Below are 13,112 nucleotides of genomic sequence, written 5' to 3' on the forward strand. Positions count from 1 at the left end.
GATAGATAGATAGATAGATAGATAGATAGATAGATAGATAGATAGATAGATAGATAGATAGATAGATAGATAGATAGATAGATAGATAGATAGATAGATAGATAGATAGATAGATAGATAGATAGATAGATAGTTCAACTCTAGCTCCAGTGGACTGAGTGGTTTTAAAGGAAAATGAAAACTGACAGGATGATCTGCCGAGGCCTCTGTTTGAAGGGTTCACACAGATCAGCCAAAGCCACTGGCACTCACCAGGCACTGTCCCTCAGGACATCTCTGCCATCAAAGGAGTAGATGGGAGCATTGTCCTTCATCCTGCTCTCGGAGTCACTGAAGAGAGACTCCCAGCTTCTGAAAAGGACTTGATCCTGCAGAAGAGAATATCAATGCCATGAAAAGTCAAGAAACGTGATCACCAAATGAATGTATTGGCTAAGTTCGGTCTTGAGGAGAAAATCTCAGAATGATCCACAAGATCAAATGATCACCTTTGTGTTCTGAGGCCCGAAACATACTTATTGCGAATGTAGATGATTCTACAAGCCCCAAACAGACATGGTGATCGGCTTCATCTGATTCTACCCAGAGCCATAGAGAGAAAGAGTTGCGACGCTCCCATAGACCTCCGTTGTAAAAAATGGCGGCGCTTTTAACCGCCTACTTCCGGGATTTGAAGATCGGATTAGTTCCAAACACTGTCATTTGGGCGTTGGACCTCATTCATTTACATTGCTGATCGTCGAGTTGTTCCAGAGGTAAGTTTCTAAAAATATAGAACTCTTTTGAATTGTCAACTGTCTATATTGTATCAGAGGCCCTTTGCGATGCTTATACTGGTCTTCATTTGTACATGCACAGCGTAATTATTTATATTTTATCTTGGTTGTTTCAACCAATTTTCTAGCATTGCCTGCTTGCTAGTTAGCTAGCGCGACTTCGCCAGCTGTGAAGGTAGCATCTAATTAGTTCAGTAATGAATCGCTACCACCTTTATAGCAACTATTTTACAATATAGACAGTTGACAATTCAAAAGAGGTCGATATTTCAGAAACTTACGTTACCTCTGGAACAACTCGACGCGCAGCATTCACCACTCAAACTCAGCCAACAGGTCACATAATGAAAAGTTAGTATATCCCAAAAATTAAATTAAATAAAAGTTGCTACCCATGCGAACATGAACACTAAGCTTTTCCCTTTAAAAATATAGCCTAAACTTATCTAAGTAATTAGTAATATACAGTATTTCGTTGTCACCCTGCCTCTCCAAATGCAAAACTGACATTAACAAAATGCAATAATGCAATAACAGCTGAAAAAGTACTTGGGTGTGTGTTTTATTTTATATTTACCATTTAATAATGCAATCGCTGCTGTCTGTCCCATAGAAGAACATAACAGCCAGCGTATGTTTTGGAACTATTGGGGCTTACATGAACCACGTGACAGCCATAGCGGCGACATCAAAGAGTGTTGCAACTCTTTCTCTCTATGGCTCTGATTCTACCTTGGCAAGCTCAATTTTGTATGTTGTGCGTTATGGATTTTCAACTGGACTGCAACTACGTGATAAAAGCCATCTCAATCTAAAATAATGTCTTTTCACACGGCGACAACAAGCAACATGATATTTTCAATTATTTGGCTCCACTAGAACTTGATAACTGTTGAGATAACTGTATATTAAACATATAATCTTCTGATCTGTTGTTATTGTGCAGCATCACAAAGCCTTTTCACTTCTAGTCTGGACAAATCACTTGGAAAATTAGGACACAGTGTTCGGCTAATTTAAATTCTACCTAGTGGAAAAAATGTATAACATTTCTGATTAATCTCATTATTAAATTAGTAGAATCTGATCTGATAAATATTTTCTTTTAATACATTTTTTTTTAATCATGTTGTTGCCAGGGCCATCCAAAGCAGTTAGTTTATTCATGGGGGGTGGTGGGTTCCTCCTTTGGTCCGTTCGCATTTGCAAAAGTTGCACCACCCTAGGACGGCCCTGGTTGTTGCCATTTTATGAAAACAATGGAGAGGCCGTGCGTTACAGTTATTTTATCACAACTAAAGGGCTTTATAAGTACTCCACTCTGCTCTGCCTTAAACACCCATGTAAAAATCACTGTAATCTAATGGCTTGTTGCTAATCTGGAATGGAGATCTGCTTGAGTAATGGACCACACACCTTGAGGTTAACAATCGGTAATGTGTCTCTGTCGGATTTGCGGACGATACTGTAGAGATCCTGAAGTTTGGAAGACAGGAAGGCTCTGAATGTTCCCTTCATCCCCACGGCCCGAGCTTGCTGGAAGCACAGGAAGTCTGCCCCACGAATGCCTCTCATGTTCCCCACTTGTGGAGAATTCAGGGCAATAAGATGCAACTGCACAGAGAAATACAGTGGCGTCAAAATTGAAGTAAACAAAGGGGACCTGTGCAAATGTTGTGACTTAGTTGACTGAACTAACCCCTGGTCCAGAAGTGTGGGTGTGGCCTTCTGGTTGATTGACAGGGGGGCTGGGGCGGCGGACTGGAGTGATAGGGTTCCTCTCAGGTTGAACAGGGTATCTGATTTCTGGTTGTACAGGATTGTACCTGTTATCAGTGTAGGGTGGGTATCGTGGATCTGGGTAACGGGAGTCAGGCGGATTAGGGTTTCTATTCTCTGGCTCACTCCTTGGAAACTCAATCGGCTGGTCAGGTGGAGAAATCTGCTCCGCTCCATTGTTAGCTGTGTGGTCCTGGGAATAGTGAACAACAGGGGGCGGCTGGACCGCTGCCACCTCATTGTCCTGGAGGAAAAGCCAACAAGCTACAGTCATACCTTCAGGAATTGATACGCTCATCCACTAATTCCAACTTCCTTTGATTAAATGGTGGGTGCTTATTTGAATGTTAAAGAGCTTTATTCGCACTGCTTACCAGCTCTCCATAGAAGGGTTTATAATCTCCAAGCTGCAAATAAAAGGAAAATTGTGTTAATATGTGAAAAGATATGTAAAAAAAAACTACACTATATAATGTTCTCCTTGAAATGGGTCAATGACAAATATGGATAAGATGACAAAATGGAGAATCTAAAATAATTAATTCCAAATAATGAATCTTATATAATCTATTGTTAACATCATTTTTATGCACAAAAATGCTTTCTTTTATTTTTATTTTAAATAAACTAAATAGGTGTGCACAAAAAAATAGTGTTTCAAAGAACTGTACCATCACTTGTCTGACACCATCCCGAACTCTGAGGTAGAGATCGTTTCGATCCAAAACGTAAATCAGAGCACCTTCTGTCTGTCTGCGTGCCGAAGCAATCATTATGTCATAAGATCTCATGACAGTCACCTGCTGACACATTTAAAACCATGGGTATGATTAAAGTATCAAGTGTCAGGTGTTTTATCAGATACACTCCATTAGTAAATTCTTCAATGAATGTCCCACTCACCCCAGATCCAGTGCCGGGAATTCCAGGTGAGCCGGGGGGACCTGGGGGCCCGGGAATACTGAGTGCTGAAACATACAAAAATCATACGCCATTGATTGTTATTTAAGTTCCTCAAGAATATTCTGAAAGCAGGAAGAATTTTCTACTTATTTTTATCTTACGTGGTCTGTAGGCTCCTGGCAGTGACGGTGACCCTGGAGGGCCAGGGGGTCCAGGAGGTCCTGGGTTTCCTGGACGACCATCATAACCAACCCCAGGTGTTCCTGGTGGACCCTGCGGCCCAGGGGGACCTCTGATTGAGTCTCCTTTAGGTCCCTGGAAAATATATAGACCATCTATATGTAGAGTTTGTAAGTACTCAATTCAGGTTGTGTCCAGAAACTCCTATCAATCCTTACAGGAAGTCCTGGGTTTCCTGGCGGTCCCTGTCCAGCTCCAAAACGAGGGTCATAAAATCCACCTCCTGGCTCTCCTTTCTCTCCTTTAAGACCGGACTCACCTCGCTCCCCCTTCATCTCATTCTGAGGAAACAGGTTTCATGTTTACATCATTATTATAATCAAACAACTGTTTCATCAAATACTTTCATTTATGTACTTTGTGATCCACATACCTTGAGGGCATAGATATCAAGGTTTGAGGAAAAGCCTAAAAAAAAGAAAAAAAGTGAATATTAAATTATACATTCGTGCATTAAATATCATTAGATTATGATTACAATTTGATAATGATGTCAAGCTAGTAAGTCAGGGTACTTTAGACAGAGAGTCACTAAAATTTGCAGGGCCCAGGATAGCATTGTTATTCCTGCCTGCCAATGGCTCTTAATGTCTAAAAACAGCAACAGTGGTAAATTTTACCTGGTGATCCGGGAATCCCAGGAGCTCCCTGGTCTCCTTTATCTCCTTTCGTAGCTTTAGAAAACAAAACACTGCATTGTTCATAGCTGTCAAAAATTCACAGAGTCATGTATGATTGGAGACATCTGAACTCTTTCTAATTAAGATCATTAAAATCAACATAAAACATTATAAATGTAGTTTTTATTAAGAAAAACATGTACAGATAAATCTTGCACAGTAAAATCTTTAGGAAAGAAGATAGGGTACATTTTCATTTCATGTTGACTTTTGTGATACTTATAAAATACATTTTGATCATCATCTGCTGTGACAAGAATGACTAACATCTTACCTGGGTATTGCCTTGAATAATCTTCATATCTCTGAAATGGAAAAGGAGATAGCAAATTAGAGCTGCTGCAATCATGATCACTTCAATTCAACAACCACCATATGGAGCTCATTTTGCAACATTTCATGCATGAATTACAGCTTATTTTATACAAATAGCACTTACTCCAAATCTGTCCAAGGGCACAGCAGGTCCGGGGGGACCAGGGGGTCCTGGGGGACCGGGGGGACCCTTGAAAAGGCACAAAATGACTTATGAGGGCAAGCTATTTATATAACAATCACTGACGGAACAAACCGCACGGAGTACTTACTGGGTAACCATATCCAGAGCCTGACGCTGGGTCTCCCTTCTCTCCTTTGTATCCGTTCACACCTGGGCGGCCCTACAGTCATAAAATTAAGATGTTAAGTAAAATTCAATTACATACTCAGTTAAATCATCCTGTCATCGAATATTTTTTGTTGATGAAAGTTATTTTTTGAGAGACTTACGGGTCTGCCTGGCATTCCAAATTCACCCTTCAAACCAGGAGGTCCAGCTGGACCCTGAATAAATGAGATACGACTTAGTTGCTCTGAATGTTATTTTTTACCAAGTAGAGGAATGATAGAATTGTTTCTGTCTGAACCTTGAATTATAAAAAAATATGTAATAAATACAAACGTACAGGAGGTCCGACTGGTCCAAAATCCCCTCTCTCACCCTACAGAGAGTGAAAAACAAATTAATTTTGATGTATGCTACTCTTTAGCGTTTTCTTAAATAAAGTCATCAAAACTATGAATTAACACAAATATGGTTATAAAATAAAATAAAATAAAATAAAATAAAATACCTTTTGACCTGCCAATCCACCAAAGTAATGTGGGTTTCCATCAGGTCTAAGAATAAGACCAGGCTCTCCTTTTTCTCCCTGCAAACAAAGTAAGGTTGTAGCAGTGAGCCGTTGAGGTTTTTAAACACTTCATATTAAGCTTCGTGTGTTGATATCTGCTTACAAACCTTAATGGCATAGCCTGGTGAACCAGGTTCTCCTCTATCACCTTTCGGTCCCATTGGGCCCTGATTTGATAAAGAGACAGTGTGTAAGATAAATGCACTCAAGTCTATATTATTAGACATGCGCCAAATTGCAATGTTGCTTGGAAGCCGTGAACACGTCTACACTAACTGTTAAAATACATTATAATGTTTTTTTATATCATTTTAATAGAAAATTAACTAAATTTTAAATTAAATTATATAGTTATAAAGTACTTACAGGGAATCCTGCTTGACCAGGAACACCAGCACCACCCTGAAAACCACACAAATGATATAAAGATATTGGAAAATTTGATGTTATGAGTCTGTTTTTGAATGCCCACAAAACAATTTCTGGTATCATAATGTAGTAGCAAGGGACTATTAGAGGCAGGACTTTCATACCTGAGGCCCTGCTCCTCCAGTTTCATCATACTGTACAGAAAAATGACAAACAGCTTAATAAAAAAAACATGAACTATTTTAGGCAAACAAAAAAGGCGATATAAATTTAAAGACTTACATTTTCAGAATAACGATAAATAATTTGTCCAGGTTGTCCAGGGGGGCCGGGTGGACCTGGAAGACTAGTTCCATCTCGTCCAGGTTCACCCTAAGCAGATGACCACATTTAATAATGATAAAGTAAATAATTAGATTATTTGATTATTTACATCTCAGAGAGAAGTAAACTCACCCTCTCGCCTCTGTCTCCCCTGTCACCCTTTGGTCCCTGCAGGCAAATGCAAAAAACTGAAATCAGCCTGAAGTACTGGATGCCAGACTGGCAATTCAGTACATTTACACAAGAGATTTATTAAAATGAAACGCACCTGTGGTCCAGGGAAGCCATCCAAACCAGGGCGGCCATCTTGTCCCTGAGGTCCTTCACTGCCTCTACCACCAGGAAGTCCAGGGAAGCCAGGCTTACCCTGAGGAACAAGATATGAATAAATGACACAATCCCCAACTGAAAATTATATCTTTGGGATATAAATCTCATTTTAATGAATAAATAGTCTTACTTGTGGTCCTGGGATACCAGGAGGTCCCTGAAATGAAATAGGTTTGCAGTAAATGAACTTCTAAAAACCAACAAGGGTAGATAAGAGCCAATATAGGTACAACAGAGAAAGATTTACCTGAATTCCAACTGGTCCCCTTACCCCAGGGACTGAACTGAAGTGAATACCAGAGCCCTCCATATCATCCTGCACACATATACAGAGGACACAATATTTTATGGATTTCCTAAAAGACAGCGAAGCACAAAGGAAAATTGACTAATACTTACAAATCCAACATTATATCTTGGGCCAGGAGGACCAGGTGGCCCTGGTTGTCCGACGGGTCCCATTGGTCCTGGAAGACCAGCAAGCCCACCCTGTCCAGGGAGGCCAGGGGAACCAGGAGAACCTGTGGCGCCCTTTAAAGACAAGGAGTAAGATGAATAAAACAACGCATGCAGTTAGCCTGCAAGATACCAAGATTCCAGGCAGGAGCAAAATATGTTAGTTTGCAGAAAACAAATTCACACAACGCATCTCCAAACAATTCCACAAAAAGTCCACACTAACATCAGTATAAAAATGACGACACATTTCAAGCATTAGAACTGTAGTGTAAAAAAGTTGAGATGTCTGTGAAGAAAATCGATTGCCACACTCAAGACTTGCTACCTGCCACCCTGCAGCTTTAGAGGAGAAGGATGAGGTATAGTAGGAAAGAAGATCATAGAGATTGCTGGGAAAGTAGGAGTTTTGCTACAGAGACAGAAACATAAAAGAATCCTGAGGGGTTTTGACTGTTTCAGAAAAAGATGTTTTCTGAAACTGCTTTCCACACAACACCATTTCCTAACTAGGCGTGACACAATAATGCAACATTATCCTTACATTTTTCTTCAACAATAGGCCTTTTTGATCATGAACATCTGCTCTACAGTGTGATTTCCACTACATTTCAAAATATGCATTGTGTTTGAGAACATTTTATTGTAGAAATGACAGTTCTGGAATTTTTTGGACTCCTTTTTATGTATCTTTACAGTGTTTTTTGATCATTTGTTTTTTAGTTCTATAGGTTTAGTTCTATAGGTTTCTGACGCTGACAGTTAAAGCTCACTGGTACAAAATCGTACTCCACATAACTATACATCAGACATGTTTAGTGATTGTTATTGTGAAGACAAACTTCTCCCTGAATCTTGCTGTGTCACTCCTGGGTAGAACATTATGTTTGACTCTTATTTAATTCTCAGTCATACAGAGCTTCACAGTATGTTCAGCTGTACACAACAGATATGTGATATATGAATATGAATATGAGCATAGAGTGCACAACGGTTTCTCACTACATTACGCAAACTGACCTTCTCTCCCACAGGTCCAGGTAGGCCCAGCTCACCGGCATCACCCTGTGGAGCACAAAATCAGTCCAGCGTCTAAAGATAGCTACCATTACAGGGATCTCAACAGAGCTGAATTATGCAAGTCCAAATCCATTAAATGTCCCGCATAGCTCTCTATATATAGACAGGGTTCCCACACTTTCTACCAATGGATTGTCATGACTTTTCCATCACCTTTCCAGTCGTTCGTGATAATAGCATATTGATGTTTTAGAAATCATTTTATAGAGATTGCCTGGGTGGATTTACATTTGTATGTCAGACTGTGATGATCCCACCAATGTCCTCTACTCTATGTTATTGGCTATTGAGCCCAGCCATAAATATTTTGTCCCTAGACTTGGTAATTTTACAGATATCCCCGATGTCAAGTAAACTCATGAATTTAAAATGTATACACAGTTTACAAATGTCTCCAGTAAGACCAATAAACAAACTGATGTCATCACTTTGGCCTTTGAGAATGTTTACTCTGAACAAACACTCACAAACAGCTACATTTAGATGAAATATTTTTGAGCAACTTTGTAGGATTTTATACATTTCTAAGACTTTTCCAGGCCTATAAAACACAACGTTAAATTCCCTGTTATGTTTTAGGTTTTCCTGGAAGAGGTTTGAGTTCTGAAGTTTCAATCCACTACTTCATACCTTCTCTCCTCTTGAGCCAGGTGAGCCTGGTTTTCCATCAGAACCTGGTGGACCTGGAAGTCCCTATTAAAAACAAAATAATTTTTGAAAATTATTGTATCGTCTTTTTGTGGCATGAAATGAAAGGGAGGGCTGGGACTACACACTATGCAATGCATCAGAGAGCACACGATAGCCACAATGCCACATCTTTGACTCATAAACACTGTATTCCGACACAACATGTTTAAACCAGTGTTACACATGTGACGTGTACCATGTCTTCTTAGACTTACCGGTTGACCTGGAGCTCCATTTTGCCCAGGAGGACCAGGAGGACCAAAACCACCAGAGCCTGAAGACGCAAGGCCAGGGGTGCCGGGGGGGCCGGGGGGACCAGGAGGACCAGGTAGGCCAGGCAAACCGGGCATTGCCTATCAACCAATATTAAGTTACAAAGTGAAAAAGTAGTGTTAATAGAATTCACTACATTCTGCTTCCTGACATCCAAAGTCTGCACTGTTGTGCTCTTGTGATGTACACAACTGTTCAAATGTTTGTGGTCATTAAGATTTTTTTATGTTTTGAAAGAAATTAATACTGTTTTTTAGCAAGGATGAGTTAAGTTGATCAAAAGTAACATGATTTCCACAAAAATATTAAACATCAGAATGGTTTTCACATCTATAATAGGAAAAGGTTTCTTGAGCAGCAAATCAGCATATCAGAATGATTTCTGAAGGATAATGTGACACTGAAGACTGGAGTAACGGTTCTGAAAATTCAGCTTTATGATCACAGGAATAAATTACATTTTCAAATATATTAAAATAGAAAACAGTTATTTTACATTGTAATAATATTTCATAATACTTTTTATCAAATAAATCTAAACTTTTGAACAGTAGTGTACATGACGTAAAATCAAGGAATATCAACAATAGGGTGCCAAAACAAAGACTGTTAGTTGTTCAGCATGAGATCTGAATTAATACTCTACTGTAAGTTAATATAGTGTCCACAGGACATACTCGCACACTGTCCATATCAAATCCAGAGCCCTCCATGTCCACAAATGTCTGAAAAATGTAAACAGAGGAATGAACGTTTTTATAAACCAGTTTTTCAATAGCAAAGGGATCATAAAAACAGATGACTAATGATGAACTCACAGGCCTATCAGATCGAGAGAGGGGTCCTGGTGGGCCAGGAGGCCCTGGAGGCCCACGGGGTCCTGGCTGACTTTCACCTCGGTCTCCCTAAAATGAAAACATAAGAAAAAATGTCAAACAACTGAACTGGAATATAAAGGCATTCGCAATTCAATTCTAAAGACACTGATACTGTCAATTATCATTGACACAATTATTATGACACCAAAAATACTTACTTTGTCTCCTTTGGTTCCAGGAGTCCCAGGAAAACCGGGAGGTCCAACTTGACCCTGTTACAAAAATTGATTTTTAATAATTTGTACATGAAACGTAAGAATGAAAACACAAATACACAAAATCAACAACACAATCAGAATTCACAATTAGTTCTCACCAACAAGTATAGTATACACTAGCAGGTATTATTTCAGAAGAATAATGTCATTCAGATATACTGAGAAATGTACTTGACCCAGGTCTGTTTTATAAGAGAGTTTATGAAATGCATTACTTACAGCTTTTCCATCTTCACCAGGGTCACCCTATAAAAGAGAGGATAGAATATTAGTTTAGTTCAGATATGACCAATGCCCGATGCATTATGCATAGTCTCAAGGACAGAAACACAATGCGCCTTTGTGTTTGCAATGATGCATATCTTAAACCTGTATTAACATCATTCTCTGCTTGTGATGGGGAACACTATAGGGATATATTACTGTGCTAACACATTAACGGCAAATACAAGACCACTTCTGACATATGCAGCTTGAAAATGGTATAACGCTGTTCCTTTTAAATGTAAATGTATTCGCTAATAGAAAACAGAGGCAGTAAATGAACCATTCCTTTCTCTGCGAGCTACTCACCGGCTCCCCATCAGTTCCAGCAGGGCCGGGGGGTCCTGGAGGTCCAGGTGGTCCTCTTGGTCCTGCCGTTTTTTGAACAACTGACCCATCTCCTCTCACCTCTACCTCTGTACTGGGCCCGGGGGGACCGGGAGGCCCTGGAGGCCCAGCAGGACCACGGTCACCCTTTGATCCAGGATAACCAAAACCAGGATTGCCCTGAAACCAAAAGGTAACAGAGATTTGAGCATGGGTGAACCTTACTGTGAGAAAATCAGCATAAATGTCTGTAAAAAAAAAAAATGCATTAAAGAGAGATGCTTAAAGGTATAATTCAGCCCCAAAATGATAATTTTGTACTTTTTTAGAAAGTAATTTCATGAAACACAAAGTAAAAATTTCTTCTGTTTGTTCATTATCTAAATTTGTGATTTTGGCACAAACTATTCCTTTAATTCACATTGTCACAGTTATGTCTAGGTATAAGCATCGCAACAAACCTTCATTCCTTTCTCTCCTGCGACACCCTGTGAAAACACACAGACAAAAATGATTGACCTGTCTGCCACTCGCACCACTCTAACAGATGGCTGAACATTCAAGCTCCCCATCAATGACTTCACACATTACTGAGAATTTTGAAGGACAAAAAAAAAAAAAAAATTCAAGTAAAGACAGGTGCACTATATCACACACAATAGAACGTACTGAAGATAGATAGATAGATAGATAGATAGATAGATAGATAGATAGATAGATAGATAGATAGATAGATAGATAGATAGATAGATAGATAGATAGATAGATAGATAGATAGATAGATAGATAGATAGATAGATAGATAGATAGATAGATAGATGTTCACACTACTCAACAGACCTGATCTCCTTTTGCAGCGCCACCAGACACAGATCCTGAATCGCCCTTTGGCCCCGTAAGGCCCCTGTCACCTTTGGCACCCTTCTCTCCTTTGCCTCCTTTCTCTACTCTTGCACCAACAGAACCTGTAAATTTGAAAATGACTTTATTAATATAAAAATCATGCATTAAAGTTAGAGCTCACCCAAAATGAAAATTCTGTCATTAATTACTCACCCTCATGTCGTTCCAAACCCATAAGACTTTCATTCATCTTTCGCAACACTATGAAGATCTTTTTGATGAAATCTGAGAGCCTTCTGTCCCTAACTACCACTTTGATGCTTCAAAAAGTTCATAAAGAGATCGTAAAACTAATCCATATGAATTGAGCGGTTTAGTCCAAATTTTCTGAAGAAGACTGAATTTAGGCTTTTATTCACATAAAAACATTCATCAACTCACACATCAGTTGTGGTAAACGGAAGCTCAAGCACGTTCGCTTGACATGCGGGAACCAATGAGGTTCATTCTCGTGTTAAGCAGCACGTTTGAGCTTCTGTTAATGTTCGCTAATCAATGTTTATATGTAGCTGTCAATGGAAAGACAGAAAGCTCTCAGATTTCATCAAAAAGATTATTTGTGTTCCGAAGATGAATGAAAGTCTTACGGGTTTGGAACGACATGAGGGTGAGTAATTAATGACAGAATTTGTATTTTTGGGTGAACTATCCCTTAAATCTTACTCAAAATTAAAAGTAAGAAATCATATTTTGCATTAAGGACATAAAGCCTATTCTAAGACCATTAAGATTAACTGTGATATACACAAGTTTTCATGTTAATTTTCATTACCAAAATGCTAAATAATGCTGAAAAATAATTACATATTTAAATGGTTAAGTATACATCATGCTAGTATTTGGTGTGTGGCATTTATTTCACGCTGAAATATAAAAATAAGACTATTACAGCAACAGGAACACAACTGACAGTACAAGTAAATCATACATACAGACATTATGACAATAAGACATTTAGGGGGAAATGTGCTTAATTATTATAAAAATAATGTCAGAATGTAGAAGATCTAAATAGTCCTAAAAAGGCTTATGTCTTTTTTATATATAATTTATTTGTTGTGAAACATGACCTGGACATGTTTCTGTGATTTTCAACCTAAAATAATCTAGTTGTATAAAATAAAAATAAAACATGACAATAGACAAGGAAGATGGGCCAAACTCCACATATTCAAGAATATGCCAACAAGCAGAAGCTTCTATAAGCAGCTGAATGAGCAATCCGTCAATACAAATGCCCTATATCAATTATGCTAGCATTAAACAACAAACATACATATGTGCAATAAACAACATACATATGCAGCAACACTATCACTTGCACCCGGTTTGCTGCAGTCCTTGTTGGGCATCCACAGCTTTTTGCCAGTATTTCATGCAAAGCATCATGTAGAAATTCTGCTGAGAATTTCTATCCAGAATGTCCCAAGTCCATCTGAGAGATTTTCAT

At 38.9% G+C, this 13,112-nt stretch overlaps 1 protein-coding gene across 9 annotated transcripts in view; it reads right to left on the minus strand.

Moving 5' to 3' along the window:
• col18a1a (collagen type XVIII alpha 1 chain a) overlaps nucleotides 1-13,112 on the minus strand; it is a 79,810-nt gene that overhangs the window by 2,589 nt on the left and 64,109 nt on the right. For 4 of the 9 annotated variants that reach the window (XM_081369566.1, XM_081369564.1, XM_081369559.1 and 1 more), the window contains 36 exons: nucleotides 11,600-11,724; nucleotides 11,221-11,247; nucleotides 10,742-10,939; nucleotides 10,388-10,414; nucleotides 10,109-10,162; nucleotides 9,891-9,977; nucleotides 9,750-9,797; nucleotides 9,015-9,152; nucleotides 8,740-8,802; nucleotides 8,050-8,094; nucleotides 7,358-7,441; nucleotides 6,973-7,104; nucleotides 6,821-6,889; nucleotides 6,704-6,730; nucleotides 6,512-6,610; nucleotides 6,376-6,411; nucleotides 6,202-6,291; nucleotides 6,084-6,113; nucleotides 5,917-5,952; nucleotides 5,658-5,717; nucleotides 5,491-5,568; nucleotides 5,323-5,358; nucleotides 5,147-5,200; nucleotides 4,966-5,037; nucleotides 4,818-4,883; nucleotides 4,653-4,683; nucleotides 4,319-4,372; nucleotides 4,072-4,106; nucleotides 3,857-3,979; nucleotides 3,620-3,773; nucleotides 3,459-3,523; nucleotides 3,227-3,355; nucleotides 2,930-2,962; nucleotides 2,476-2,799; nucleotides 2,193-2,390; nucleotides 253-368 (listed from right to left, as the gene is read on the minus strand). In XM_081369566.1, coding sequence (XP_081225692.1) covers nucleotides 253-368; nucleotides 2,193-2,390; nucleotides 2,476-2,799; nucleotides 2,930-2,962; nucleotides 3,227-3,355; nucleotides 3,459-3,523; nucleotides 3,620-3,773; nucleotides 3,857-3,979; nucleotides 4,072-4,106; nucleotides 4,319-4,372; nucleotides 4,653-4,683; nucleotides 4,818-4,883; nucleotides 4,966-5,037; nucleotides 5,147-5,200; nucleotides 5,323-5,358; nucleotides 5,491-5,568; nucleotides 5,658-5,717; nucleotides 5,917-5,952; nucleotides 6,084-6,113; nucleotides 6,202-6,291; nucleotides 6,376-6,411; nucleotides 6,512-6,610; nucleotides 6,704-6,730; nucleotides 6,821-6,889; nucleotides 6,973-7,104; nucleotides 7,358-7,441; nucleotides 8,050-8,094; nucleotides 8,740-8,802; nucleotides 9,015-9,152; nucleotides 9,750-9,797; nucleotides 9,891-9,977; nucleotides 10,109-10,162; nucleotides 10,388-10,414; nucleotides 10,742-10,939; nucleotides 11,221-11,247; nucleotides 11,600-11,724 — 3,043 coding nt within the window. The remainder of the gene's footprint in view (nucleotides 1-252; nucleotides 369-2,192; nucleotides 2,391-2,475; nucleotides 2,800-2,929; nucleotides 2,963-3,226; nucleotides 3,356-3,458; nucleotides 3,524-3,619; nucleotides 3,774-3,856; nucleotides 3,980-4,071; nucleotides 4,107-4,318; nucleotides 4,373-4,652; nucleotides 4,684-4,817; nucleotides 4,884-4,965; nucleotides 5,038-5,146; nucleotides 5,201-5,322; nucleotides 5,359-5,490; nucleotides 5,569-5,657; nucleotides 5,718-5,916; nucleotides 5,953-6,083; nucleotides 6,114-6,201; nucleotides 6,292-6,375; nucleotides 6,412-6,511; nucleotides 6,611-6,703; nucleotides 6,731-6,820; nucleotides 6,890-6,972; nucleotides 7,105-7,357; nucleotides 7,442-8,049; nucleotides 8,095-8,739; nucleotides 8,803-9,014; nucleotides 9,153-9,749; nucleotides 9,798-9,890; nucleotides 9,978-10,108; nucleotides 10,163-10,387; nucleotides 10,415-10,741; nucleotides 10,940-11,220; nucleotides 11,248-11,599; nucleotides 11,725-13,112) is intronic. The other 5 variants (XM_081369567.1, XM_081369565.1, XM_081369560.1 and 2 more) reach the window with 2 other exon arrangements.

The sequence above is a fragment of the Scardinius erythrophthalmus genome (genome assembly GCF_964197995.2).
Source record: "Scardinius erythrophthalmus genome assembly, chromosome: 6".
NCBI lineage: Eukaryota > Metazoa > Chordata > Actinopteri > Cypriniformes > Leuciscidae > Scardinius > Scardinius erythrophthalmus.